The 27,805-nt window shown below is 50.4% G+C and overlaps 8 protein-coding genes across 8 annotated transcripts; 4 read left to right on the top strand and 4 right to left on the bottom strand.

The window, feature by feature from the left end:
• Positions 1-4,453: 4,453 nt before the first annotated feature.
• IAR55_007025 (uncharacterized protein) lies at positions 4,454-6,989 on the top strand (the record flags this gene model as incomplete). Its single annotated transcript, XM_066950101.1, has 4 exons — positions 4,454-4,791; positions 4,859-6,141; positions 6,195-6,737; positions 6,808-6,989. 4 exons carry the CDS (start codon positions 4,454-4,456, stop codon positions 6,987-6,989), a joined length of 2,346 nt encoding a protein of 781 aa, XP_066799316.1.
• A 739-nt stretch (positions 6,990-7,728) lies between these two features.
• Positions 7,729-8,579, top strand: IAR55_007026 (ubiquitin-conjugating enzyme E2-16 kDa; the record flags this gene model as incomplete). Its single annotated transcript, XM_066950102.1, has 7 exons — positions 7,729-7,752; positions 7,843-7,938; positions 8,014-8,048; positions 8,117-8,136; positions 8,196-8,324; positions 8,391-8,461; positions 8,520-8,579. 7 exons carry the CDS (start codon positions 7,729-7,731, stop codon positions 8,577-8,579), a joined length of 435 nt encoding a protein of 144 aa, XP_066799317.1.
• A 3,192-nt stretch (positions 8,580-11,771) lies between these two features.
• IAR55_007027 (uncharacterized protein) lies at positions 11,772-16,248 on the bottom strand (the record flags this gene model as incomplete). The annotated part of the gene is made up of 19 exons (XM_066950103.1): positions 11,772-12,317; positions 12,373-12,416; positions 12,478-12,847; positions 12,900-13,283; positions 13,333-13,371; positions 13,430-13,497; positions 13,548-13,566; positions 13,626-13,768; positions 13,825-13,896; positions 13,950-14,223; positions 14,267-14,340; positions 14,393-14,623; positions 14,672-15,230; positions 15,288-15,362; positions 15,416-15,472; positions 15,550-15,694; positions 15,773-15,853; positions 15,917-15,963; positions 16,087-16,248. The coding sequence occupies 19 exons, from the start codon at positions 16,246-16,248 to the stop codon at positions 11,772-11,774; spliced, it is 3,390 nt and encodes a 1,129-aa protein (XP_066799318.1).
• Positions 16,249-16,962: 714 nt separating this feature from the next.
• IAR55_007028 (uncharacterized protein) lies at positions 16,963-20,532 on the bottom strand (the record flags this gene model as incomplete). The annotated part of the gene is made up of 11 exons (XM_066950104.1): positions 16,963-17,639; positions 17,699-17,904; positions 17,957-18,180; positions 18,258-18,359; positions 18,424-18,666; positions 18,761-18,862; positions 18,915-19,044; positions 19,105-19,256; positions 19,318-20,273; positions 20,339-20,405; positions 20,461-20,532. 11 exons carry the CDS (start codon positions 20,530-20,532, stop codon positions 16,963-16,965), a joined length of 2,931 nt encoding a protein of 976 aa, XP_066799319.1.
• Positions 20,533-20,783: 251 nt separating this feature from the next.
• IAR55_007029 (V-type ATPase, F subunit) lies at positions 20,784-21,469 on the top strand (the record flags this gene model as incomplete). The annotated part of the gene is made up of 5 exons (XM_066950105.1): positions 20,784-20,843; positions 20,918-20,999; positions 21,066-21,148; positions 21,221-21,308; positions 21,417-21,469. The coding sequence occupies 5 exons, from the start codon at positions 20,784-20,786 to the stop codon at positions 21,467-21,469; spliced, it is 366 nt and encodes a 121-aa protein (XP_066799320.1).
• Positions 21,470-21,594: 125 nt separating this feature from the next.
• On the bottom strand, positions 21,595-22,448 carry IAR55_007030 (uncharacterized protein; the record flags this gene model as incomplete). Its single annotated transcript, XM_066950106.1, has 4 exons — positions 21,595-21,916; positions 21,978-22,144; positions 22,217-22,320; positions 22,388-22,448. 4 exons carry the CDS (start codon positions 22,446-22,448, stop codon positions 21,595-21,597), a joined length of 654 nt encoding a protein of 217 aa, XP_066799321.1.
• A 406-nt stretch (positions 22,449-22,854) lies between these two features.
• IAR55_007031 (histone deacetylase RPD3) lies at positions 22,855-25,581 on the top strand (the record flags this gene model as incomplete). The annotated part of the gene is made up of 13 exons (XM_066950107.1): positions 22,855-22,890; positions 23,060-23,105; positions 23,195-23,277; positions 23,373-23,490; positions 23,568-23,642; positions 23,705-23,812; positions 23,875-23,905; positions 23,960-24,127; positions 24,186-24,252; positions 24,310-24,559; positions 24,614-24,781; positions 24,855-24,932; positions 24,986-25,581. The coding sequence occupies 13 exons, from the start codon at positions 22,855-22,857 to the stop codon at positions 25,579-25,581; spliced, it is 1,824 nt and encodes a 607-aa protein (XP_066799322.1).
• Positions 25,582-26,058: 477 nt separating this feature from the next.
• On the bottom strand, positions 26,059-27,761 carry IAR55_007032 (uncharacterized protein; the record flags this gene model as incomplete). The annotated part of the gene is made up of 3 exons (XM_066950108.1): positions 26,059-27,085; positions 27,153-27,346; positions 27,405-27,761. 3 exons carry the CDS (start codon positions 27,759-27,761, stop codon positions 26,059-26,061), a joined length of 1,578 nt encoding a protein of 525 aa, XP_066799323.1.
• Positions 27,762-27,805: the final 44 nt, after the last annotated feature.

Consider the following 27,805-nt stretch of genomic DNA (forward strand, 5'->3'; position numbering starts at 1 on the left):
GTCCCTTATGCGTGTCGGATCGCAAAACAAACGAGGTCGTTCGATTCGAATCAGTGGTGATGGACAAAACGATAAAAACAACGAAAGAGAACGAATTCGAATGTCGATGACTATATACAGTCAGTCGTACTTTGCTTTTTCCTTTCCTTTCCGAAACAAAGCAAGCAAGTAATCATCAAGAGGGGGATGATCAAGTTGCGACGCTTTGCCTCTTTCCCTCAATTACTCATGTTTCAATCAAACAAATAATTGAGTCCGCTACTCTTGCCGATGCGGTTATGATTCGGAACATCTAAATTGCGAGACACCCGGAGGTAGTGATGGGACAGATGATGGAAACAGAGAGGACAGAATGATTACATCAAAAGCCGAAAAAGAATGCAAGTTGATCAACATGGGCATGACGCATTTTCGCAATCGCAGTCGTGCCGCCCCCCCCCGCGAAGGTTGTTGCGCCTGTTTCATTGCTCTCTTCTCCTGATCTCACTCCCCCCGAAAGTCCTACGAGGCAGTCCATCGGGGGGTCGCAGCTCAAGAAGAACACGAAATCATTGTACGCATACCGGGTGAGGCACAGCGGTTCCAGAGTTGGAGCATCCGAGAAAACCCCCGGGATGATTTCTTTCCCTGTTGCTACGTTCAGTCCCTTAGGCGATGTGTCTACGTGAGAGTGACGGCTTTTAGAGGTGAGGGTGGAGAGAAGGGGAGACGATCGTTCAGTCTACATTGTCAGGTTGAGCGGGCAAGGCGAAAAGAACATGAACATATGCCGAGAATGGCGGAGGTACCACCCCGAAGGCTTAGTCAGGCAGTGTTTCCTTGGATTTTTTCCACGGGAAGGGGATAAGGCTGGCTGTCAGCGGAGAGTGGGAGAGAGAAGGAAAACACATTCCCTGTGTATTGAATTATGAAAAAGGAAAGAACTGGGACCTGTCGATCACGATGTAAGGGTAAAGTGAGACCCGGTGAATTTTCAACTTTTTGTTTTTTCCTTCGACGATTGGTATTTGTATCATTTTTTCGACTCACCTCTTTCGATGAGGGAACGAACAGTGGGACGGATCCTTCCGTCTTTCCTCGACTGCTTGCAAGGACCGTCAGCACCAGAGGAGATGTGCCCGGGTCTGTGCAATGACGAAAACGGGAAGACGATGATGACGAGGAGCCGCGTTTCATCCTGTCTGACAAATAGTTTCCCGTAATACCGCGACGATCCCTCACGCAATGTCTCGCGAGGATTTCCAACAGAGAAAAGATCGTCGCGAGTGGGTTTACCGTTGGTGAAAGGCCAAAAGAACGGACCTATTATGTGATAGGTGAATTGTTCCCTGAAGACAGGAGACGCGAGAGCTCGTACATGCATCAGTGGCGTTTTGATGCTCTCGACCGCGATGAGAATCGAGCAGAACATCATCGAAAGGAGTAGAAGGAGACAGCGAGATCATCGTCATTCTACTATACACTGTACTGGTGTCGTGTCCATCGAAGCCGAACAGAACCAGATGAGAGAGATCTGCATTCCCGGACGTCGTCGGCAGTGCTAAAGATCACGTACATTCCTAACGTCAAGATCTGGAGTACGTATGGATTATCCTCTTTTCCCCTTCCTTGGCACCATATGTGCAACTTGACTTTTCCATTCCCGCTAAAACATCGGGTATACGATTGTCCGGCGGCAGTCACAGTCATGAACGTACATCGCATTGAACTACGAGTACCTGTACGACGACGACGACATCATCATCACGAGATCCTTAGAGTTTAGATGGGTGTCCGATAGCGGAGTGTCATGTGCAATGCCCCGACCGCCATGGCGTTGTTAGGGAAAAAATCCAATAGTGCATACCGATTAGGAGGCCGACCCGCGGAGATGATCCTCGCCGCATTAACACCACCTGCTACTGGATCACTCGACGCCATGTCGTTCATCCGTTCCTTCATTGAATGGTACCAATAATGTTGTCTCTCTTTACTTGTCCCCGTATCCCAACAATCGAATAACGTCCCGAGAAGTCATTGAGACGCAGTCCCATCATGCATTGTGTCCATGCAGCCATTGGGGCAAAGCGATGAAAGGGTAAGAGAAACCTGCAAGTGAGACATTGCATGTCTTGAAAGCTCTGATCGGTCAATTGTAATAACCGTTGCTCCCTCCTTCTTGCTACTCCTTGTGCGGTTCATGGAACGGAACAATGACTGAGCTCTGAGATGCCGACCCGTCACCTGGGATCATGTCAGAGCTGGTCCTTAGTAGGCGACTCAAACTGTCGAGTTGTTGGTTGCGATTGGACGACGCATGGTCGGTTGATTCAATCCGCTAGATACCGCTCCCTAGCAGATGAATCACTGACCGGGGTACAACTAGAGCAATCAACAATCACATGTACAGACATTGTCTTCCTGGTTGCGAATGCGTCTCCAAACTCTGAGGTCGATACACACATTTGTGATCTGGAAGGAATGGAATGAAACTTATCATCAATATTGGGCGACTGATAGGAACCATAAGGTCAATCGATACTGGGACACCATTCACTAGTCGGCAGGGTCGTGAGTCTACGGTGGAACCTGATGCTGATGACCATGCGAAATGAGAAGTACATTTGGACATGATCAATACAAACGACGCTTGTTGGGAAAATCCAGACCAATCGAGTGTGTTGTGTAAATTCAGCCCCATCGCAGCCGTAAAGACCTCAGGGCGGACAACTCATCATGAGTTTGGTGGGGACGAGGCTAGCGTAAATCAGACATCCGGTGAACGAGTGAATGAGTTACCGCATGCTGTAGCTCCGGACGGTTCGGTCCTACCCGACCCCTGACGGTGTGCAGCGATAGTATAGTCGATTCTTCACCAACATGGTGGACGCCTGTTCAGTCACTGGCGAGACATGCGCTGAAAGTCGGATGTCTGGAATTGTCATGTTCTCGTTTGAAGATCGCCATAAGAGGCTCGCTACCGTCTTTGGGGGAGAATGCTTTCGCGTGCTTGGCAGACCCTTACAATGGGATCTAGTTGGATCGATGGTCGAAATTCACCCTTTTTTGCTGTTGCAGAACATGTCTCCTAGACTGCTACCCCTTCCAATGATCACTTGTGACATGGGCCTGGTCCCGCAATCGGGAGACGGAAGCTCAAGAAGGTGTCGCTCCGAAGCGCTGTTCGGGTTGAACTGGAACAAGATTTCGAAGCTCAGTTGTTCCTACAGGAAACTCAAAGATCAGAGGGTTGTATTCAGAGGCTCAGTCTCCTGTTGGTAACAAATGTTCGTGCATGAGTTGCTGCTGCGAGGCTACTCGCCCTGCGACTACGTGCAAAGTTGCCGCCATGCGGAGCTTCTCACTTTTAGATCTCGGTAGAGGTGACAAATGGGTCATTCTGATGAGACACTTCCAGGGAGGAACGGACAGGTTTAGTCGCGCAGGAAATCACCAAGGCACACATAGCGTTTGGGACATCCGGAATGGGCATTTCCTCATCTCTCGAGGCGACTACTAGTCGTACTTTGAGTGTCTCAGCAACGGCGGACATAGCTTGATTCACTGCTTCAGCACAGACATTGACCTCTTCATCTTGCTTGTGCAGGTCATCAAGGTAGTCAGCGGACATGGCAGTCAGCGTAAGCAACCTGTGGTCGATTATTTCTCCCCTCAAGGGCCGTTGCGCGAACAATCCCATCCGATCGATCATGTGGCGCACAACAAGGTTCACGTTCTGATTGATCGACGAGACATACCTCATCATACCGGATCACATTCCTTCGTGACTACCTGTCCCCTACTTGGGGGTGTTCCAGGGACCGACATGCAGCAAAAGCCAGTGTAGAAGGCAGGTAACGTAACCTCGGTGTGCCTCACACTTGGAATGGTAGGTCCCCATGCTAACTCTAATCATTCCTGTTCGAACCATTCCTACCAGTTGAGACGACGGAAAAGGATATTTACTGCTCAATCGCCCCATCCCAATATCATGGAGATCATCACTTCCTGAGGGTGGTCCCCCGTTGATCAGACGAAGTGATGAATGCTCGTTTCCGTCGCTCGTTTCCCTTACATCCTCAGCCTCTCTGCTAATGTTTGTATCAAGCTTGTGGTGTTTACCCCGATCATGCAGACGTTTACCACCTTCGGCAAGACCTGGTGCAAGAGAGTCAAGTTGACGAGATATTCAGAAACATATTATTAAGTTATGCGTCTTCAGACATTCCTTTTCCCCTCTGAATCTTCCCTCTCATCTCGATATATAATACTCATTCCGTCACGACCACCAAGTCGCTCCACCCTCTTTTCAGTCTTCGTCCGGCACATCGACCAGTCTTATTAGCAGCTTCACTCACGGATCGACAACCCCCTCACATTTTATTCCGACCAATCACTACATAACTGTCACGGCAGCCTCGTCGAGTTTTCGCCATCAGCCTCGATCCCAGCGACATAGACGTAGCATTTCGCCATGTTGTTCAAATCCTCCGTCACCTCTACTTTGGCCTTGATCCTCCTCATTCTCGCTCTTGGAGCCAATGTCGAGGCGAAATCCCTCCCCGCTCGGGAAGCGGCACCCGTCGCTGAACCTGACTTCGTGCCCGACGCGCGAGCCATCGCCGACATGAAACGTGCGATGAAGTACGCTCATGAGCAGCAAGAACGAAAGGTTGATGTGGACAAGAGGAGGATTGCAACGGTCGAGAAGCGGGCGGCGTATGACCCCTGGATGTACTTCTACTCTTTCAACTGGAACAACTGGGCGTACGGTAATTGGGGCTGGTACGGACACACTTTGTCCTATGTCAAGTGAGTCCTGCGGTCTGATTGAGCATCCTCTTCTACACAACAGTGATGGCTGATACCCTTGACACAGAGCGTGGTACTTTGACGAATACGGTTACAACCTTCCTCCTGGTGTCTATTCTTGGGGACAATTGTCTTTCTACGTTTCTTACTTCGGTACCTATAACGCCTATCCAGTCCCGACCAACTCAGTCTACGATGCCGGAGACGAGAACCCTTGGGAAGCACCTTCCACCACATCCACCTCTTCGTCAACTTCCACCTCCATCTCAACTTCTAGGGCAGCTTCTAGCTCCTCGGCCGCTTCCTCCTCCTCGAGCTCTTCTTCCAGGAGCGGCAGTGTGAGCTCAGCTTCTGCGTCCGCTACCTCTTCAGTCGTCGCACCCACCAGCAGTTCGTCCTCGGCAAGTAGGGCGAGCTCGTCTTCAGCTTCTTCTGCTGGTCCTACCAGTTCTGCTGCTGCCTCTTCTTCCTCGTCTTCTTCGAGCGCGTCCAGGGCAGCCTCGTCCTCTTCGGCGGCTGCTTCCTCGTCATCTTCTTCGGCGGCTGCTTCCTCGTCATCTGCTTCGGCCGCAGCGGTCTCTTCGTCCTCATCTTTCTCATCAAGCGTATCCAGAGCGTCCTCTTCCTCTGCTCCTGTGGTAGTTGTGCCCTCAGTGGTCGTCCCCTCCGTTTCAGTCGCCGTTTCCACCTCCACTTCGACTTCCACTTCGGCTGCAGCCACGTCTACTGCTCCAGTCGCTCCCAGTGGTTGGAAAGTCGCCTCTACCCCTTGTATCGCCGAGGGCACGACTGGACGAGCGTTGCTTGGTTCTTTCACCATAGATTACGCTAATACCATCGAATCATGTCTTGCCAAGTGCGACGCGGGTGGGTTCCCCGTCGGTGGTATGGAATATGGAAACCAATGTTTCTGCGCTTCTTACTTGTCCAACGCTGCTTCTCTCCAGAGGCCAGCTGCTTGTAACGTCGCTTGTCCCGGAGACAGGACCGAGACTTGTGGTGGATACAACGCCATCAGTCTGTTCGTCTCAACCAAGTTCAACGCCGCACCTCTCAGTGCCGATCTCACCTCTGTCACCATCAACCTTCCAGATGGTTGGACTGCGGCCACTGCCCCTTGTATCAAAGAGGTCTCGGGTCGAGCCTTGACCGGAGCCAGCTTCGCTTCCGACGCGATGACTGTACCTACCTGTTTGAACTTCTGTGCTGGTCAAGGGTACCAATGGGCCGGTGTTGAGTTTGGTCGAGAATGCTACTGTGGCAACTCTCTAGACAATGGAGCTTCTTTGCTTTCCGTATCAACTGTCTGTGGTACTCCTTGTGCTGGATCGCCTATTACTGGTTGCGGAGGTGAATTGTCTCGCGATCTTCCCTTTCGGCTCTTACTGATGCTTTTTGGGTAGGTTACAACGCTATTCAGCTTTATAACAACCCTGCGTACTCTTTCTCCAACACAATCGTTAACGGTTACGTCAAGACAGCCTGTATTCAAGAAGTCGGTGGTCGAGCTCTGCGAGCCGCTTACTTCAAGGATGAGACTGGTATGACGGTCGACATGTGTACCTCCTATTGCGCTGCCCGAGGATACTCCATGTCGGGTCTCGAATACGGTGGTGAATGTTATTGCGGTTCCTCGCTTCTCGGTGGCGCTTCCCTCCTCCTCACCTCGGGACAATGCTACATGTCCTGTGTCGGTAACTCCAATCAACAATGTGGTGGACCCAACGCCATTTGGCTCTACATCAACCCCAACCCTCTCACGGCGACGATTGCCTTACCCACAGGCTGGAGTTACAAGGGTTGTATCGCCGAGGGATGGACTGCTCGAGCTCTCAATGTCGAGGCTTCCGGTTATGTCAAAAAGGGTAGTATGACTGGTGAAGCTTGCGCTTCTCAATGTGATCAGCTCGGTTACAACATGGCAGGAACAGAATACGGCACTCAATGTGAGTGATAGTACTACGCTTCCGCCTGCTCGATAAGGAGTGAGATACTAATCGCCATCCATCCGACTAGGCTTCTGCGGTAATTCCTTCACTGGTGGTGCCACCGGTGCGGTCATCGATGTCCTGACGGACTCGACCAGTGTCTGTAACTCCCCTTGTCCAGGAAACGCGGCTCAAATGTGTGGAGGTCCTAGTCGACTCTCGTTGTACTCCAATTTGGCTACTCTGCCCGTCGTCAACAGAGTCGGTTGATAGTGCTATCAGGCCATGCTTGACATGTACTTCTTCAAACCCACCATCCCCTTCTCCCTTCTTACCGTATGGACCTTTCCTTTCTGGACTTTATAGATATATTTCTAGGGAAATTGAATCTCACATTGATCGGCAGGTCGACATATACTAGTTCCCGTCTTTCGAGCCATGCATGAATGACTCTATCTGGGCACAGTGTGAAGTGTGACCTGCGAGCACTGTCGATGACGATGACGAAGCAACTACCCATGTCAACAGTCGATCGCATCGGTCGTGTAATGAATGGTGCAGAATGATGATAACAGGTGTCATCGAAGGACAAAAGGTGAGAATAGAACCGCCACATCCGGGGATTATCGGGGATATGAACAAAGCTTGCTGCCACGCTCAGCATGAGTCTGCCCGGGTGTCGCTTCTCTCTCTCTCTCCCCCACACTCTACTCGCTCTCACTGCTTATCTCTTTCATCTCGTCATCCACTTCTTCCTCTCCGTTGCTTGGACAGGTGTACCTCTTTATATCACACCAAACCAACCTGTACGTTGACTCAACTCCATTCCAACTATCGCACGCATCATCTCTTCCCGTGGTAGATCTAGCGCTCATCAGTCGATTCGTCATCATCTCACCGTTCCTCCCCCATCGCCTTGGGTCTTTTGCCACCTCTTCACCATCTTCCACCATCTTCTTTCCCTCATATGAACAGTTTGCTCGATCGATAAATCGAAACAGCGATCACCATGGCCCTCAAGCGAATCAACAAGGTGTGTACAGCTTCTTGTCTCCTCCGTCTGATCGTTTGCAGCGCGATAACTCATGCTCACGCGACAACGTTGTTATTTTGCGATATTCAGGAACTCATGGACCTTGGACGAGACCCACCAAGTTCTTGTTCAGCCGGTCCTATCAATGAGGATCTTTTCAAATGGCAAGCGACCATCATGGGACCTGTGAGTGGAGGCCTAGTTCCCTTGGGGACGGCTTACTGTACCCTCGGGTATCATACTGATGGGATTTCTGGACAGGCCGATTCACCTTACTCTGGCGGTGTCTTCTTCCTGTGAGCTTCCCTCCCCCCCCCCACCTTTCCTCCAGCATGACCAAGCTGACTAAAATACTCTTTTGCAGTTCTCTTCAATTCCCTACCGGTATGCTAATCTCCCATCCATTTGTTGTCTGTGCCGGATCTAATATCGTTTGGTGGTAGACTACCCCTTCAAACCCCCAAAGGTCCAATTCACCACCAAGATCTACCATCCCAATATCAACGCCAACGGGTCCATCTGTTTGGACATTCTTCGAGACCAATGGAGTCCAGCATTGACCATTTCAAAGGGTGAGTCTTTTCGTCCAGTTGGACGTAATTCATCGGTGCTGACCGATTATGGCCCTCGTGTCACAGTCTTGCTATCCATTTGTTCGATGCTGACAGACCCTAACCCCGATGACCCCTTGGTTCCGGAGATTGCAAACGTGAGTGCTCCTCGTATTCCCACATCTAGATTGCTGCTGATCGATATGTACCTTGCAGACCTACAAGACAGACAGGCCCCGATACGAAGCGACGGCGAGGGAATGGACGAGAAAGTGAGCCATCACGATATCCCCTAGCATAGGGCTTGAGCTGACATAAATCTGGTGACAGATACGCGACTTAAAAGTCTCGTTTGCTTCATCCATGACCCCTTACGTATACAACTTTGTGTCCCTTATCATCCGACAGTCATGTTATCATTTTACATTTGGATGCGAGCATTGATTCATCCGACTTGAACGTTTGGGCTGTGCAGTGATGTTGCCAAGGACACTGTATCTGGCGCAAGAATTGTTTATGACCGTGACACCGATGATATCCACCTGATTTCGGTCCAGTCCTGGACCCTCTTCCGCGATATCGGCGGTCATGTCGACCACGATCGTTTTGACAACCCGCCGACTTTTCAGGCGATGAGAGTCGATGTTCTGTGCTTTGAGCTAGTCAAATTGTGTGGCATGTTCAGCCTGTGCAAAAGATGCTGTATCTCACCGTCGAGTGACATAAGTGGGAAAGTCCAGTGTACATATATACTCACTCTTGTATATAAAAGCAGGGCGGTGTGTCCGTCGCGTCCAACATGCCTCCTTTGGCATAGTCGAGTCACGACATCAACAACAGGCCAAGTACAACGATCGAACAATCACTACACATTCTATCCCAATGTACACCACCAGACTCTCGAGGCAACACTTTTCCTCTCGTTCGCTCCGACCCTGTGTCCAGAGGATCGACCTTCGGATCCTCCATCCACTCCATGTGTACGTCAACGTCTGCTATTTGCTCAATATGGATCTCGGGTACGAGCGAGATCACCCAGACTCCGGAGATAGAGTGCCTACTTCTACCATCTCCGCTTCGATGTGTTCGTAAGGATTCTTGGTCAGTCCAGGTAACAGGGGATCTTCTGCGTCTTGTCTTGTAGGTAATGGGCGCAGACGATGGTCCGGGAGAAGAGGAGGTGGAATCCCTCGAGGACTCGGACACGAAGAAGAGCAAGTGGTACGGGAAGCGGTAATCGAAGATGATGACCAGGAATGATGAGTGGACCCTGATGATGTCAACGATGTCGAAGGCGTACAAGGAAAGTTATTGGGACATGTTGAATATACAGAAGTGGTCGAGAGATTCCTGGGTAGCTCTGCGCGATCTCAGCTCTGAGCTACCCTTTCAGCCTCATCACCGCCCTCATCCTCGTGCTGGCGTACAAATAGAAGCGGGGAGAAGGATGTTTGTGGCGAATAGACCGCTACCCTGCTGTCCGAATTGACGATCGCCCCAAGACCATTGTCTCCTTTTCACGACCGGTCGTCCCAATCCGATATCTTCCCACACTACACAGTTTCAGACCATTTATCTCGTCGTACTCGTCGTGCAACTCCTTCCCTTGTGTAGGGAGAAAGGTCGGTAAACTCAGAGCCAATATATGTCTCTCTTCACAATCCATATATGATAAGCCCGACTTTGTGTGGCGGTAGATCTAAGTTAGATCTGCCTCGCATCAACCTTTCTGTGGGTATGGAGAAGATGTCGTCTTGGCCATCTTTGTCCTCTCCTCCATCTCGTTCTTGAGATGCTGTCAACGAGCAGATGGTATGGAGTAACCACGCGAGATGAGCGAGAAGGAGCATCGTGTGCAGATATGCAATGAGGATGATCAAGATCAAGATTGGGTTGACGCATCCCGATTTGGGATGGCTAGGTGTAATCCACATGATATGTTGGGCGGAGTGGCGGAGTGGCGGAGAATGTCGATGCGAGGGCAGTGACTACAGTACGTTCCGTGTGAATAAGCATCAGCCATGACTTTATTCGAGAACAAGAACCCTATCGTGGATGGAGCCAAGGATAGTAGCCCATGGAGGTTGTCTCGACCGCCTTCCACCACTCTTTCTGTGCAGTAGAGCACTGATAACCTTTCTTCGAGGGAACCAGAGATCATCGCCCGAAAGCACCGAATCTAAGCCAATCTAATCTGATCTGACTTACCTATACAAAAGATCGATTGCATAACGAGATACCCCAATCCTGTCCCACACTTCACAATCCAACAGTCCCATCCCCTCCGTTCCATCATGAGTGTGGCAGGCACGTGGATCACTGCGGCAAGCAGGGTGACACCCTGGTCGAGGGTAGAGTGAGTCGAAAGGATGAGGGGGAGTAGGTAATGCTCAGAGATAGTGTGAGGATCGATAGGACGGTGTGTGCAGACTTGGTCATGGAAGTCGATCGTATGTCAGTCGACGGCGTCAGGGTGGGTTTGATGGTCAGGGAGAACGATAGAGTGTCCATATCGTCAGGTCCTAGGGCTGCATGGGGGCTCTAGTAATACAGGCTGATGGATCGATCTACCGTACGAGTACTTACCAAGAGGACATACCGGACGACCACGAATGTAAGTTATGTCTTGGAGCCAGCTCCATGTCGTCGTATGATAGTCTTGTCGTGACTCCGATAGGAGTGTGAATGCTGCAAAATCCCAAGAGGAGGTAAGTCAACTCAACAAGCAGGGCTTGCGCATCAGTACTCGTAAGGTGGATAAGTTATGGATCTTTGACTATACCTGGCGGGTCTTATATCGATCTCCTTTGCGCTATTCCTGGTCGTGCGACATATATATATATGTGTGTGCTCAACGTTGACCGGTGTCGAGGCGATGAGCTATTTCAAGTCACTCACCATCATGCCAGTCAGGCTGAAAGAATCGCCTCTGACAATCATCAGCTCGGTAGCATAGCTTGATGTCGCGACGTGGCCCCAAGGCATATACACCTCCATAAACACTGTACATGGCCAGAAGAAGATGGACAGATGCGTCAGTGTCGGTCCGATCAAATCGCACCGAGGTAGCAAAGGATGTCAACCAATAGAGAGAAATAACATTGCGAGTAAGTACGACGCTGTCATCGCTTTTGAGTCAGAAATCGTATGCTTATCACCGCTTTTCGAAGAAACGTCTCTGCCCGTCGTTCGTCGCTTGTTATCGACTTCTGTCCCCGTTGGGACATGCATGTCCCCACCTCGTACACCGCTCCTCCACTGCGAGACGTACGAGCTGGTTAGTTGTCAGTCCACAATCGAACCCAGGTACAGTATGCCACTGATCATGTCAAACAAATCCCAGTTGTGTTCATCCATTCATTATTCCGTCAAATGTAGAAGCTCGTCCGTTATATGTACATATTCTCCTTTTCTGAACATCACTCTTCCATCGTAACGTTGTGTTCTCTCCTCGACAAAATTCCCCGGTCAGATTCTCTCGGGCTCCGCATCTAGGTTGGGCGGTGCCGCACCTGGTGGTAATGGCGTGCTTGGTCTTGCAATCTTTTCTACCTCAATCGCTTCCTCACTGCCGCTCCTATTGACGTCCACACGACTAACAGGTGTATGACTGAGAGCGCTATTACCCAATCCTTCGGCTGCCCATGCTGGCAAAACACTTTCATCTGCTTTCGTCGGGAATCGATACGTCACCCCTGTATCCGAACTTGCGCTTGTGGATGTCTTTAGGGATGATGGCGAATGGTCATCGTCCGATTCTCCGTCCCCGCTGGGTATGGTCAGAGTGGGACTAGGTCCCTTGCCTTTCTCTACGGCAGACGGTGAGGAGGTGAGAATATTTGGAGGACCTTGGAGGACCCGTGGTGTCGCTTCCTGATCGAGGACGGGGGAACTCAACGAGAGATTCAGCGGTGTAAGGGTACCAGCTGGACCACGGGTGTCGGAAAGGGTCAGGGGATTGGTGGACATAAACGGAGCTCCTTGTCCTTGTCCTTCTCCTGAGATGTAGTATGCCTAGAAAGACCGTTCATAAGCTTGAATTTGACACCGATATGCAGATGTCACTAACCATCCCCGCGCTTCGTTTGTGTAAACCACATTTTTCGTAGAACGCTGACACCAGCGTGTCCGTCAACATACGACCTCAAAACCCTATGACCGACCATCGACTCACGGATTTTCGGCTCCTTGCAATCTAGAATGACCTTGTAACAACCTAGTCCAGCCGCCAAGTCCTTCAAACCAATCACTAGTTTCTGGCCTAAGCCTCTTCCTTGCATCTTCTCCGAGACCACGATATCTTCCAGATGTCCCGCTGCACCGCCACCGTTGATATACTTCCTCTCCACCACCAGGGTCCCCGAAGCTACCAGCTGATCCGTGTCCCTGTCAACCATGACCAGGATATAATATGTACCTGGGCATGTCTTGAGATGCGTGAAAATTGCGTGATAGACGGAGGGTGCCAGAGCGGGAGATTGTCGAAGATCACAGAGAAGTTCGAAGTGACCTCGAAGAAGATCGGTGACTGAAAGAGGTCGGACCTAAAGTTATGGGGTCAGTCGGATACCATACAGCAGGGCAAAGAAAACCCACATGAACATCCTCTGGCATGGCCCTTCGTAAAGACGGGGGTACAAGTCTCGGGTCAAATAACAAATGGAGCTCCTCGTCCGGCGTAAAGCTTGTGACTGGGTGACTCTGCTCCACCAAACCGTTTGACGCATCATCCAGCTGACTGGGTCCCAGCGTGTCGTGTCCAAGTGAGCTCAAGCTGGATGCGGAAGACGAGCGCACGGGAGTGTCGCCTGGAGTGGAGGTCGGGATATCTTCCGGCTGGTAGATCTTGATCTTGGTACGTGAGCTTCCAGGTTGAGGACCGTCATCGACTGGATGGTAGGAGAGAACGCCGTTACGTGAAAGAGCGGATCCAGGGGGCAGAACGTTTGGCGCTTGTATGGGCGAGTCAACGCCGAACAGCTGCAAGTTTGTTAGTCCAGCGCTGCTCTTTGGAAAAGATTCAACCCACTAGATCAGAGAAAGTAATCAAGTCCTCGAGAACAGTGTCCTGATAGAATGGCGATCAGCGACCGCAAAATGACATGTTCTAGCGATAGGCAGCCTACCTTCTCTTGGTGCATGGTCAAGACGTTTCCGTCTGCAGGGAGCTGATCTTGACCAAAAATGACCGAATCTGCACGTCGTCAGCTTCAGCCATGATTTTTGGATGAGAATCATGCTCACTGAAAACAACAGCCAGATTCTGTTCGTAGACCTAGAATTAGCTCACTGTCGCTCAATTCCTGCATCTCTCACACGTGCCTTTGCCCCCATCTTGTTCGTAGCAGAATGCTGTTGTACCCTACCAAGATGCTCAATGATGGCTTGGAAAGTAGTCTGATGGATGGGCGGTAATCGTCGAAGCCGAGCTCTCAGTGCACTAAAGTTGCTAGAAATGTGTGATTCTGCCCAAGTGGTGGAGTTCAGCTCCCGACTCTCCGTTCCGTTGGTTGTTACTGACCTCTATTGTCTGTATGCTTGACTCGCTCAGAGTGAGGTAGCGGGAAGACTGGTTCTGGGAGTTCTCGCAGATCTGCAATTCTGTCAGAGCAGCACTCGCGGCCACAGTCGTTGACATCAACGTACACTGCTTCAACACATTACCGACACTGAAAGCATCATCCTTTTCGACAAACATGAATTTCTCCTCGTCCAGTTCGATTCCCTGAACCATCTTTTGCACGCCCGCATGTCTGCCGCTGACACGATAGATGCCTTCACTGTCTAAGCCTCTCTCGTCAATTGCGGCAATACATTTTTCGACAATCGTCGGTGGCCGTCCATGATCGCTGCCTTCACCTCGGGCGAAGTCGTAGTCTGTCAAGCTGACGCCAAAGATGAGGGACCGACATGGTCCGACCTGATCACATGATGAGTCCACGGTGCATATCCCTATCACTTACATAGAAGTTCTCATAAGGTACCGGAGCTGAGGAGACGGGATTGATAGATCGAATTCTATTTCGAAAAAGCATAACTGCAACAGAAGGATCAGCAACTTGAAACTGCTGAATCGGGAAGTCACTTACTGTCTTGCTCGAGGTTGATTCCCTCAATGGCCACTCTGGCCACCTCCGTCGCCTGAGCATTCGTCGCTGCAGTCCCATGCATCGTATCGATATAGCTCTCCAGTGAGTGTCTCAGCTTATTGCTGAGCTCATCGTTGAAGTTTTCGAGACTTGTGACGGCCGAGACCTGTAGCTTATCCCTTCTTAATCGGAGTGATTCAAGATGGAAGACCCCCAATCGGTATGCCTTGTCTGCGTGTATCGTCAGACAAATGCATTAATCAAATGCTGAGGCCTCACCTGCTTCATCTGCCTCCCGCTTGACCCGGACTCCACGCATAGCTCCCATAGCCTTCGCGTTTGCATTGTTCGCCGTGCCTCGCCTCTGCACAGAGGGCTCCGCTTCCAATCCTCCGATAGTCGCATGACCATCATGGCCATCTCTGTCCCTCTCCCTATCCTTGTCTCCTCCCAGCTTCTGCATGAACGCTGAGAACCCTTTCTTGCTCTGCGCAGCGATATCGTTCAATACATCTTTGGGCTTGGTGTCACCACCTGAGGCTGAACTCGCTCGAAGCCTGTTGCCATGCTTCTTTTCCTCTCTCTGATTCGGACTGAAAGCAAGTGCAGAGGCTTGTGAGTGTGAAGGACTGAAGGTGGTCGTTTCAGCAAGACCCTGTGAAAGGGCGGGATTGCTCATGGGTGGAAGTGGAGCATTGGCGGTTGGTGGAGTGGTGTATGACGGGCCAGAAGGGATTGCGAAGGGGTGTTCGTGCAATGGCGTGCTGCCTGGTGAAGGGGAAGGCGAGGATAGGAGTCGTGCCTGCTTGGCAATCGCTTCTTCTTGACGTTTATGGTCCTGATAGCTCGTCAGCTTTTACTGGTAGGTTTGGACATTTGTTGTTGAGTGATTCACCTCTAAAGCCTGACATTTCTGATAGTACGCTTTTTTCAATTTCGGTAAATGACCTCTTGCATGGTCTTCATACATCTGCGCTCGGGAAGATGAGGACATAGCCAGGATCGACTGAGAACATCGCTCACCTCGTTTGCCAGCTTTAGATTATCCTTGAGAGCGTGTCTTATTCTCGTCTGCTCCTCCTGCGAGCATGATCATGTCAGCGTCACCTCTTGCCTGATGATCGCAACGAACTTGTGGCCGCTCTCACTCCACGTACTTTCAGCTTGACCAATTCTTTCACGACATCCTCTTTCAGCGCACCGACCAACGCTTCTCGCGATTGGATTTCTCGTTGCGTATAATCTCGGACTTCCTGCCATGCTCGTCTGGTCGTCGATTTTGTATTCTTTCTTGGTCCGGCACTACAAACGAACGGTGACCGAGTGAGCCGAATCAGTACAAGGTGTACGTTAATTTAGCAATCTATGATGTAGACTTACTCATCGTGCAAGGTATCGATTGCTACGGTACGGTCGTGCACCCTCGTGAGAGACTCGATGTATTGCTCCTCGACACGAATCCTATCGGTCCACACAATCCTTATATCAGCTGTGTTATCTCTCCACACGCGCGGCAGGACAAACCTCTCCTGAAAGAAACTAATATAGTTCTCATCTTCATGTATCTTATGCTATCATGCGCAGTAATCAGGATCAGCCAGCACCTCCTCGGGGAGGTAGGTCTGAGGGGGAAGCAGGCGGAGACGGAGCGGTGCACAGATCCGACGTCGAGCAGGATACCGGGATATTCTCACCCTAAATTCCCTTAGGACATCAAATAATCCATCTGAGCTCTTTCTGCTCACATCCCTGTATTGGGGAGTATGATGCCCGGCATGACCATGACCATGACCATGACCGTGTCCGAGGGATGTGGTGGAAGCGGAAGGATCAACGGATGGATAGGCATAGGCCATGATTCCGTGTTCCGTTTTCCCACTCGAGTGGGGCAAGTAGCTCGGTGTCGTTGTTGCTTGATCTGTGTCTCTTATTTGGATATCGTACAGATGTTGAGATGGATTTGGTCCAGTGGAAGTTGATCAGTCAGGATGTTGGTATCTGTTCTGATAGGCGATGATACTTATGAGCGGATGACAAGTGATATCGGGGAAAGGATGAAAGGATGAAAGGATAGATAGATGATGACAGCAAAGAGGTGTGTGATGGGATCTGTGTTGCATTGCGTAATTCACCACGCGACATGTCAACACACACTTTATTATCACGACAGTATCATCATACAGTATCATTCAGTCCGTTGGCACAGCTCCCGCAACGTCCTCGTCACCGCCCATGACCTGACTCGGTAGCTGATTGTATGCACCATCTGTCCCGTCTCATGTCTGTCCCATCTTGCCAATGATTGTATGCACCATCTGTCCCGTCTCATGTCTGTCCCATCTTGAGCTGCATAGCTCCATGTCTCTTTTTCGCATACGCTGCCAAAAATGGTCGCGTTCAATCATCCCGATTGCGGAAAGTATAAAGATAGGACTCGCGGGACTATCACTTCAAGGCAGTGCTGCAAATAGCACCCGTCTTTCGTTATCGGTTTGATTGTATCAGAGTATCGGCACCATGCCCCTTCCTACTCCAGATTATGCCGTCATGCATACCAAGACAACAGAGTACTATCCCAACCTCTCTAATCTCCCAATGTACTCTCCCCACCTGCCTCTCAAATCATCGTCATCTCTCAATCCCCGCATCAGAGCTTCGATCACCTCTTTTTGCCCACTTGTTATTTTCTCAGATCGTCCCATCCTTCTCTTCTTGTCGATGGGACCTGTTTCTCCTGTCACCGACAGTTCTTCTGCTCCAATGACCGGTTTACTCATTTCATATTCTACTTCCTCCACCAGCTCTTTCAAAAGGGATTCGGCAACGTTCCCTTCGTCTTCTGACCATATTTCCGCAGCCAAATGAAAAGTACTCTTTACGATCCTGGTCAGACCCTCGGCAGCGACTTCGGCAGATCTGATCGTCTGGAACAAACTCGGGATATTTATGCGTATCAGTGGAAGAAGTAGTGGTGGGGTGGACTCTCGTAATTGCAGAGCGAAGATAATCGGCGTGAACTTGACCAGCGTATCTCTGTTGATCAAAGCCGTGGTGGCACTGCCGTTCAGATCGACAAGAGACGGGAGAAAGATCTCGTCCAAAATATCCTTGACAGTGCTGGTCGGTCCTTGCACAGATCTCAACGACAAATCGAGTGATAAGGACAGACTCGATTGCCAATCCGAAGGCGCTATCTCTAGCTGACGTATCACTTGGAGTGCAGATCGTAAGGATGGACAGGGAAGAGCTAGTATGATGTTGTGTCGGCACAGCATAGCTGACGTTATGCGAGCAGGTTGAACTCACGAAGAACGGGCGGTATTCCCAGCTGGTCTAGCTTGTTTCTCACTCCTGAGACGTCAAAGCCGGAACTCTCCAAGACCGGCCTTAAGCCGCTAGTGGGTTCGAGTAGCCCATTCAATCCCTCAGCATTCACCCGCAACAAGGCTTCAGGACAAGCGTGGCCCATTACCAGATCTTGGAGGACGACAAGATGAAGCGCTGACAAGAGTCTGTAAACCTCGTCAGTCGAAAATTTCTGGGCTTAGGATAACGATCACCTACCCTTGTCGCTCGATCTCCCGGCACAGCCATCCGATCACACCGCCCAGACACCAGCTCAAAAGGGGCTGGGAGAAGTATGACAAGCCACTATGTAGGGTGTCGAGGTCAATTTGCCCAGAAGCGACCGCCGCGATAGCTTGTTGTATCAATGTCGGTGTGAGCTTGCACAATTCTTGCGGAGAGGTGGCGAGGAGTATTTGATCTTCGATACCGTCTGATCCGAACTGCATGGGTATGTCAAGGTTAACTCAAGCCTCGACACTGCCAAGCTAGATCCAAGACGATGACGGAGATGACTCACAATAGCCCTCACCCAGCCATTCAAACATTCCTTGTGACTGGATGACAAGTCCGAGACGTTGTTAGCGCGTCTGGCGTCATGCAGAAGGTCTGGCAGATCCAACTGTATCGTTCATTATCAGCTACACTGCTCTGCCACTCGTTGATGTCTGGAGCTTGAGAATCACCTCAAAGTGCGCCACAACAGTCTGGATCAGCATCACTCCTTCTCCGAACCTGATCAGATACCCCTGTGGATCATCTGCACGGGCAGCTTCATCCAACGACCCATTCAGCAGCTGCCTGACAAGGAGATCGAGCAAAGATGGAGGGGGGATATAAGTTGATAAAGCGGTAAGGAGTTTAGGCTGAGAGGATATGTGTACGAAGAGATTTTCAGGTGGAGGTATTTGCGGAGCACCTTGGATGACCTGCAGCATTTTGGTCAATTCGTTGTTCGCGAGGTGTTCGAAAGGCCATAGACCGAATCATAGGGCTTTTACCGGACCATGAGATATGACATACCTCCACTAGCTCAGCAGCAAAGGACGATGCGGCACCGTAAGCGTAGTCAATGAGTTGTACCAATGGTGGTAGATGTGGTGTCGATTCTCCCGCGAGTCGTTTCTGGCCAAACTTAGCAACCCTTTTTCCTTGATGTATTTCAAGATAAACTCACCAACAATGACTCGCCAGGGCTGAAAGTATGAACCGTGACGCCTGGTGCCACAATCGCTGCCTCTTCCAAAGAGATGATATCAAATTGTACGAGCTTGCTGATGAGTGATTCTTGCAGCGAGAGGAGTTGCCTGAATCCAAGCACTTCTAGTTCAGCTTGTCACTTCATCAGATCGACAAACTGCTCTCACCATCCCTCAAGAGGCGTGAAACCGCTCGATTCATCTTCCGCTTCTGCTGATTGTACCGACGAAACGTAGGTCTGGGTCATTAGATCTGAGAACCCAGCTACCGAAGGTAACAACGCTTGGATCACTGCGTTCAGCGGAGTAGTAAGATCGGTCTAGCGAGAGGACATTATCAGATGAGCTGCGGTAAAAAAAGGGCCAAGAGTCTCATCTCACTGGTATAGGCCATTTTGGATCTGAATTCTCTTTCCACCATTTGAACAACCTCGGTATTCCTTCCACCACGAACTGCCAAGCTCGTACATTGTGTATCGTTCCCACCGACATATGCTCTGCCACATCCAACAAACACGTTTCTAGCAATACCGAAAGATATTCTGCTGGATTGGAAGTGAGGTATGATCCGATTTTGATGAGTTGTGTGTAATTTGTCGGCAGCGAAGGAGTGGGTTGATCATAGCCTGTTGACGGTGACCACTTGCTTGATCGATGAGCTTGATGAAGCAAGAAAGATATTGTCGGTCGCAATGGAAGAGGAGTGTCTCCCGTTGTCACCGGTACTGAACCAACGTCGACGGGTTGCAATTGCGAGACATCTCCCATTTGGATGTCTGTGTTATTCGGCCCGACCATATCATGGGTCGACAGATCGGCCATCAACTCGCCCAAACAGTTCCTGAGAGGATTGACAATCTCCTCAGGCAAGTTAGGCAACAGTCCTCCAGCTTCTAAGCCTACGTCGAGAGATGGTGCTGGAAATGGAGCAAGAAGCGAGATAGTCCTTCCCACAATGGCTGAGAGACTCGATGAAGGTGTCGAAGCGCATAAGCGCAAGAGCGGGATCAACAGAGAGAGTGTGCTTGTTTGGGTGGGTGAAGGAGTCGCAGAAGCTGATGTACCGATATCGGGAACCGTGGCTTGCTTGCCATTGCTGAACGGTTGAGTTAAGAGCGATGGAATAACGGTCGATTCTGCAAGACCCGTAGGATTGGAGAGCAACACGTTCGTGATAGAGGTGAGTGCGGAGATGGTGGGCACATCGTTGTCAGAGAGATAGAATAGGATGTGGACGAGTATCGCCTTGGATGACACAAGTGATGATGCGAGAGCTTGAGCGAGGTAAGAGAGTATGATCGAAGGTGGATTAGGCAGTAGATAGCGCAATAACGCAGCTACAGAACACAACGTCAGCGATCATACTCGTCCTCGTCGAGATACAAGTGCATCTGGAACTTACCAGCAAGATCATCGTCGGCAGTAGACTCAGGAAGGCGTCCCAGTCTATTCTGCAGAAGCTTGACGAACTGTGGATAGGATATCAGCACGACTCTGTCAAACGTAGAATCATGTCAGACCTACCTTCTTGGGCGGGAGAGCTCGAGCATATGCTTGTCCGACCACCTCCAGCATACTCAACTCAAGGTTCGACATCGCGTTCTGAGCTTCGAGACTGCGTGGTCCGGATGAGCGAGAACGGGAGGAATGCAAGATGCGAGTTAAGCGTTGGACGAGGTCAAAAAGTCGAGAGTAGTCAGTCGTGCTTTACCCCGCATTTCCCGTTCAACAGCGCGCCAACGGCGGACACCGACAGAGCGACTCGTTCCAACTCTGACATCTCGTCATTCATCTCTTTCGTCTTTCCGTACAATTGAACTCTTCCTCGCACACATATAAACAACAACATGGCTGCTACGACCACCAACCCGAAGGACAGAACACTGCTTGCTGTAATTGGTGACGAGGTGCGTTGCTCTGGAACGTCAAATCATTATGGTGAGATGTACAGGGGATCCTGATGACTCTCTGAAACACTTAGGACTCTGTCACCGGTCTACTACTTGCTGGTATTGGTCACATCGACCAGAATCAGAAGAAGAACTTTCTCATCGTTGATGCTAGTGCGTACATTCTTTCTCTCTAGAGCATCAAGATGCTATGCCGACTTCGACTTGCCTTGACACCAGAAACCCAAACTGGCGTTATCGAGTCTGCTTTTCAGGACTTTACAGAAAGGAAGGACGTCGCTATCTTATTGATCAATCAGCATGTAGGCTATCCCTACCTCTTCATCCGTCGAAGACACATCAGCTATCAGCTGATCTCTGAATTGCTTCTTCAGGTTGCTGAGCGGATAAGACCAACGGTCGACAGATACCAGGCTGCTTTTCCGGCTCTATTAGAGATCCCAAGTAAGGAGCATCCGTATGGTGCGTTCGGCGGATTCCTTACCGTTCTCCAGGCGGACTAGGCGTCCAAGTTGGCTCTGAGATGTTCGGACAAAGAACTGACCTTGCTGTTTGATCCATTCCAACCAGACCCCGCAAAAGATTCGGTGCTCAAGCGTGTGCAAAAGCTAAGAGGAGATTAGACCTGCTTGGAACCAGCATACTTGACCTCCAACCCGTTGTTTCTTTCCATGTCATGTACAACATATCATCTCAAAAGCGTATCTATTAGTCTCATTATGATGATCTGTCTATCCGCTGGACGTGATCATTGGTTTTCCAGCTCCTCAACCTCCTTCTTCAGCCCTTCCTCTTTCCTTCTCAAACCCTTCACTTCTCCTTCCATAGCCTTACACGCCATCTCCAGCTGGACTGTCGATCCTATCAGATCCTGCCAACGACTCTCCAGTTTGCTCAGATGTTGTCCTGTCTCTTCCTGGAACACTCGTCGAGACCGATTCACGTCTGTCACCTGTTCTTTCATCGTTGTGAGAGTTTGTTGTAATTCTGTCAATTGGGAATTGAGTTGGTAGTTGCGGACCAGCCAAGCATTAGGTCCGTAGGAAGCCAGGATCGAGGTGTTCTCAATTCTGCAAACAGCAAAAAGACGAACGTCAGTTTTGGTGACCCACCGACAAGGAATCAACCCACCTCAAAGCCATATGTCCTTCTCCTATTCTACTTTGCTTCTCAGCAGCTTCTAGCTCTTCGACAGTCGCATCTTCAGTGATCACCGGCGCTCCATACTTGCTGGGATCGATCCCTCTTGTAGGATTTGACGGATACCCATTCAACAGTTCGGCTAATTGAGTTGATTTCTGCACGTCGATCAATTGTAAGCCTTCAGTCCAGCTGCTTGCTATGCGTCGAGAGAGACCATGTCCACGTACAGGAAAGACCTCTACTGTGGGGGGTAATCTCGGGTCATCGTCTGATACCTGAGCTGTCTTCCTCAACTCTGCTTCGATCAAAGCTTGAGCAGCAGCTTTGGCAGCTGGTCGAGTCCGGGCGGAGATGTCAGCTATGCAGCGCCAGCGATGGCTGAGGAGTCGTCAGCTCACCGGGATCTTCCACTTGCTTGTCAAAGTACGGTAAAGCGTCGATATATGATGCTGAAGACATCCTGGTTGTCTGGCTGTATGGGTATGGATACGCAAAGCGAAGTCGGAGATCAGGTTGTGAGCACTACTTGCACTGGGTGTAGCCAGAATTCGAACATGGCGAGATCAGAGTTGAACAACGGGATCAAATCCGTATGGTGATCGGCGTTATCCGGCGATATCCCCATTACTCGCTCCCTCCACTCGGACTGCTCTGTCTCTCCCTTGCTGACGGTTTGTTGCTATTGGTGATATAGCTTCGCTTTCGCTTGGGTAAGTCGAGAACTCACATCCACCTAGCATTCACCTATAGCTAAACAGTAGCTCCATCGCGTCGTGCCGCCGCACGCGGAGCCTAGCATACATCCCTACCCGGAAGCACCTGACCGACTCCGCGTACTCGCTCAACCCGCGGTCAAGTGGTCAACATGGAACCCATCCTGGGAGAGAGTAAGCGGAGAGTGGTGAGTGATTTGTCCTCTCATCACTAGGCGTATCTGCAACGAACGTTCGATTATGGATGTACTGCCTTACTTCCCGATCGATCGATCACACCGTCGCACGCGATGGCAAGCGGACGGGATGGAGGAGGAGATGTTATTCGACAGGAGCTAAATATGCGCCGTCCCACAGTGTTACTTCTTCGATTCGGACATTGGAAACTATCACTATGGTCCTGGTGAGTATGAAGCCCTGATCATCTCCTCACTACGAACCAAGCCGGAAGACTTTTTGATCTTGTCATACTGACAACAGTCGTTCATCTAGGTCACCCCATGAAGCCTACTAGAATAAGAATGTGTCATTCCCTCGTCATGAATTACGGTCTGTACAAGAAGATGGAGATCTTCGTGAGTTCGGAAACATCACACGCACACTGAAGAATCCATCATTCACTTCTTCGTTTTCCAACGAGACGCAGAGCTGATATGATGCTTCTAATTAGAGAGCAAAACCAGCTACAAAACGAGAAATGTCCCAATTCCATACCGACGAATATGTCGACTTCCTCCATCGCATCAACCCTGACAACGCAGCTCAATTCGCCAAAGAACAAGTCAAGTGTGCGTTTTGAGAAGATAAAGCGATTATTGAAGATGACGCAAGGGAGAGCTGACTTTCGAACGCGGGCTGTGCTTAGATAATGTCGGTGACGATTGTCCCATCTTCGACGGACTGTTCGAATATTGCTCGATATCAGCGGGCGGGTCTATGGGTATGTCGGACTGTCGCTTATGATGTCCAGACTTTGGTGCTGATGTGATCCCGGTGGTATAGAGGGAGCGGCACGACTGTCAAGAGACAAATGTGACATCGCAGTGAATTGGGCTGGAGGTCTGCATCATGCTAAGAAGGCGGAAGCTAGTGGTTTCTGTTATGTCAACGGCGAGTTGCCCAGGTTTACTTTCGTGCTTGTGACGACAAGCTGAAGCTCAGTGTTTGCGCAGATATCGTGCTTGGTATTTTGGAGCTCTTGAGGTGAGATATGCGTAGGATCTCTCGGATTGTCAACTAATTTCATTACTCTGTTAGATATCACCAACGGGTTCTGTATATTGATATTGACGTCCACCATGGAGACGGAGTTGAGGAGGCTTTCTACACCACAGACAGAGTGATGACTTGTAGTATACACAAGTACGGAGAGTTCTTCCCGGGGACTGGTGAAGTTAGAGACAACGGAATTGGAAAAGGGAAAGGGTGAGCGTACAACTTCGACCCGATTGACATACGAAGCTAAAGAACTGACGCCGCTCAGATATGCAATCAACGTTCCCTTACGAGATGGAATCAGTGATGAGAATTACAAAAGCATATTCCAACCGGTAAGTTACCTTTGTTCTGAAGAGCGCAGGGCCCGACTGACTACTTTCGCCGTGCAGGTGATCAAACGGGTGATCGAATGGTATCAACCGGGTGCGATCGTCCTTCAATGTGGTTCCGACTCTCTATCAGGCGATCGACTTGGATCTTTCAACCTGTCCATGCGTGGACATGCTGCATGTGTTCAGTTTGTCAAATCATTCAATCTGCCCTTGTTGTTGCTAGGCGGAGGAGGGTATACTGTCAAGTCGGTGTCGAGGACATGGGCATACGAGACTGGTCTTGCGGCGGGAGTGGAATTGGGTCGCTGTAAGTGACTGTGAACTCGATTCACTGGTTGCCAATGCTGACGAAATGAGTCAGCTATACCAAATAACGAGTACTGGGAATATTACGGCCCGAATTATGAGCTCGATGTGCGAGCATCGAATATGACGGACCACAACACCCCAGAATATATACAGAAGGTGAAGGAGGCAGTCTTTGAGGTACTGCGAGATAAGAATGCAGCACCCAGTGTGCCTTTACAGGGTGAGTTGCAGCAATTTGGGACTGTAGATGTCATGCTAAAAATTCCGCTGACTCTGATTTGGCATACTTGCAGACGTACCAAAGTTGGCACACGATGATGAGGATGATAACGAATTGGAGGACGAGGAGAGCAAAGAAGTTCGCAGACCATGTGAGTATTTCAGGCTGCATGATGCGTGCGTTGAAGTTGACAGTCTACCTCAGTACGACTGTGGGACAAAGAGAAGCAGCATGAAACATCACTCTCAGATTCAGAGGACGAGGGTACCGGAGGCCGAAAACATCGACAAAACCACAAAGAATCGCCGCCAAGTGGAGTCACTATGAAGAAGAGACGTTCGCAAACTCCCACATTGCAGGGTATCGCGGCAGCTCTGGCTGTCAATGGAAATGGAGCTGAGACTAGCGCAGAAGCACCCGTTGCGTCGACATCTGCCTTGACACAGGCTCCGGCAGCATCGCACGTATCCCTGACCCCAGCACCGGCTCCGACAGAAGCGATTGGATCAGGAACACCGATGGATATCGAGACTTGGGCTTCGACGGTCGCGCCCGGAGCTGGAACTACGGAAGCAGAGGATGTCGAGATGGAAGAACCGGCAACGCAGGTGACTGTCGCCCCAGTGGTGTTTGAGACAGGGAAAGGGGACGAGCCAGTGTCCATGACGATAGGAGGGACAGAAGATGTCGATGCCCAACCACCACAAACGCCAATAACAGAAGGAACGGAAACTAAGATGAATGATATTCCTGGGTTCGGAGGTGCTGGAGCGGGAGACGTCGTTGCTGAAGGAGCCTGATAGGAGATTGGCACTGTGATTGTAGTGTGGATATGTCCGTCATGTAACATCGTTGTTCTGTCACCATCAAGACCCCCAACCGGCGTCCGATCCACGATGGTTGTATACTGTATCGAATGTCTGAGCGTGACTGTAATCATTCTGATCCTAATCGAGACCGCAAGCCAGCTCATCGTTGCGATCACAGGACGAAAGTACTCGTGATCCTGCAATGTCGGGATGGAATGGCTGTGGTCTTTTGGTCTTTTGGAGAGATAGAAGAATATGCATTGCAACAAAGTCTGTGCGAGAAGTCTATACAGTAATGGATACAAAGTTGATGCTTTATAACGCGCGAAGACCCAACGAAGACAAGAGACTATGTATGAGAGACAACGTATGAGATGATGTGATGATGATGATGATGATGATGATGATGACTAGGTAAATATGACTATAAGAGCTGTATGTATTGGATTATCGACTAGAAGATACGGATCAGATGATGAATTCTCCACTCAATGGACTGGAAGGATTAACGTGCAGTAAATCCTTGTTGATTGATTTGCCCTTCTTTGACCCGACCACCGCCTCTACTGCCATAGCGGCCAATTCCCATCGAGGCACAGGGATGGCCTGGACGTTTCCCTTCCCTTCCCTTGTGCTGCCGTTGGCGTGGACAGTACGATCGATGGGTTGGAAATCCGGTGTTGGAGGTAGACTGACATCACCAGACGATGAAGATCTAGAGAAGGTTCGACACATTGGATCTTCGACGTCATTCGAGATCAGTTGTGGAGTTTCGTCCGAATCCATCTCCATGGGCATCGGCAGAGGTTGTTGTGAAGATGAGGAAGGGGGTGAGAAATCGATATGTGAGAAAACGTTCTTGTCTATTTGAGCACGCGAGAAGGCCGAAGAAGTGGATGTCGATGACCATGAGTCGGCGTCCGCATTCTGGACGCGAAGTTTCGCTGAAGCTTTCGCGCGAGCGTGAGCATGATTTCTAGCGAAATCATCCAAGTCTTCGCTGTCCTCGTCTTCCTCATCATCGTCGGAAGCGATGACATTGACTTCGACGGTGGGGACGGGAACAGCAGGAGCATGAGCGACCACTTCGACAGGAGCAGCCACGGGTGTCCGAACGGCGGCGGCTGCCGCTCGAGCAGCCGAATGAGCGTTCTTCAATTCCTCATCTGTCATCGTGAATCTGTCCACCCTCAAGATCTGTTCTCGCAGGACTTTCAAGCTCGTTCTATCTTGGGGTTCGAGAGCGAACAGACCCTTGAGGATCTGGTTGGTGGCGTGTGAGATGGGAAGGATGGTCCGAAGGAAGTCGGGGTTGTGGACGTAAGCTCGGAAGGTCTCGTCAGAGGGACAAGCTTGTTTCCAGGGGTTACGGCCACAGGTGAGGTTGACGAGGATGACACCGAGAGACCAGATATCGTTGGTCTCGGTAGAATAGGATTCGAGTCTTTCGAACAGACCGCCCTGACATTCAGGTGACAAGTAGAACGTGGAACCGCTGTGGCAGTTGGCGCATGAGCTCGCTGTTCAAGAGGATAGCCAGTCAAGGAGATCGGAGGACTCACCATCCGAAATCGGTAGATTGTCTTTCTGATGTGGCCAATCCAAAGTCCGCAATACATATCTTCTCTCCACCCTGGGTACACAAGATGTTTTCTGGTTTCAGATCTCGGTGGAAGATCCCCATTCTGTGACAGTAATCTACCGCATCGACGATCTGTAGGAATACTCGTTTGATCAAGAGGTCATCTCCGAGATACTAACTCAGATATCATTAGCATGTGGCACAGAGCAGCAGATGGACGGGATCAACACACCCTTTGACGTTCTGTGATCATACCGAACAGATCGCCTTCATCGCAAAAGTCCATGACGACAAAGACATAATCTCCTTCCTCGAACACTTTATGGAGCGTGACGACGTTCGGATGTCTGCTCGCCAACTGATGCAGGGCGATCTCTCTCCGTTGGAAATGTCTTTGTCTCGAATCGAGTCCTGCTCGGAGCAAACATTTCACGGCGAGATAGACGGGTTTTGTGGCGTGGAGATCGACGGCGAGATAGACGACGCCGTAGGCTCCGAGACCGAGGACGGCGAGGAATTCAAGTCGACCATGGTCGATTCGGTGACCGACGAGATCACGGCCGGAAGTAGCGAAAGTGTTGGAAGGCATCTTGTGTGGCTGATTGGTGTTGGTGTAGGTGTTGGGCAAAGGCT

This window comes from Kwoniella newhampshirensis, assembly GCF_039105145.1.
Source record: "Kwoniella newhampshirensis strain CBS 13917 chromosome 10 map unlocalized Ctg15, whole genome shotgun sequence".
In the NCBI taxonomy this organism is placed as follows: domain Eukaryota; kingdom Fungi; phylum Basidiomycota; class Tremellomycetes; order Tremellales; family Cryptococcaceae; genus Kwoniella; species Kwoniella newhampshirensis.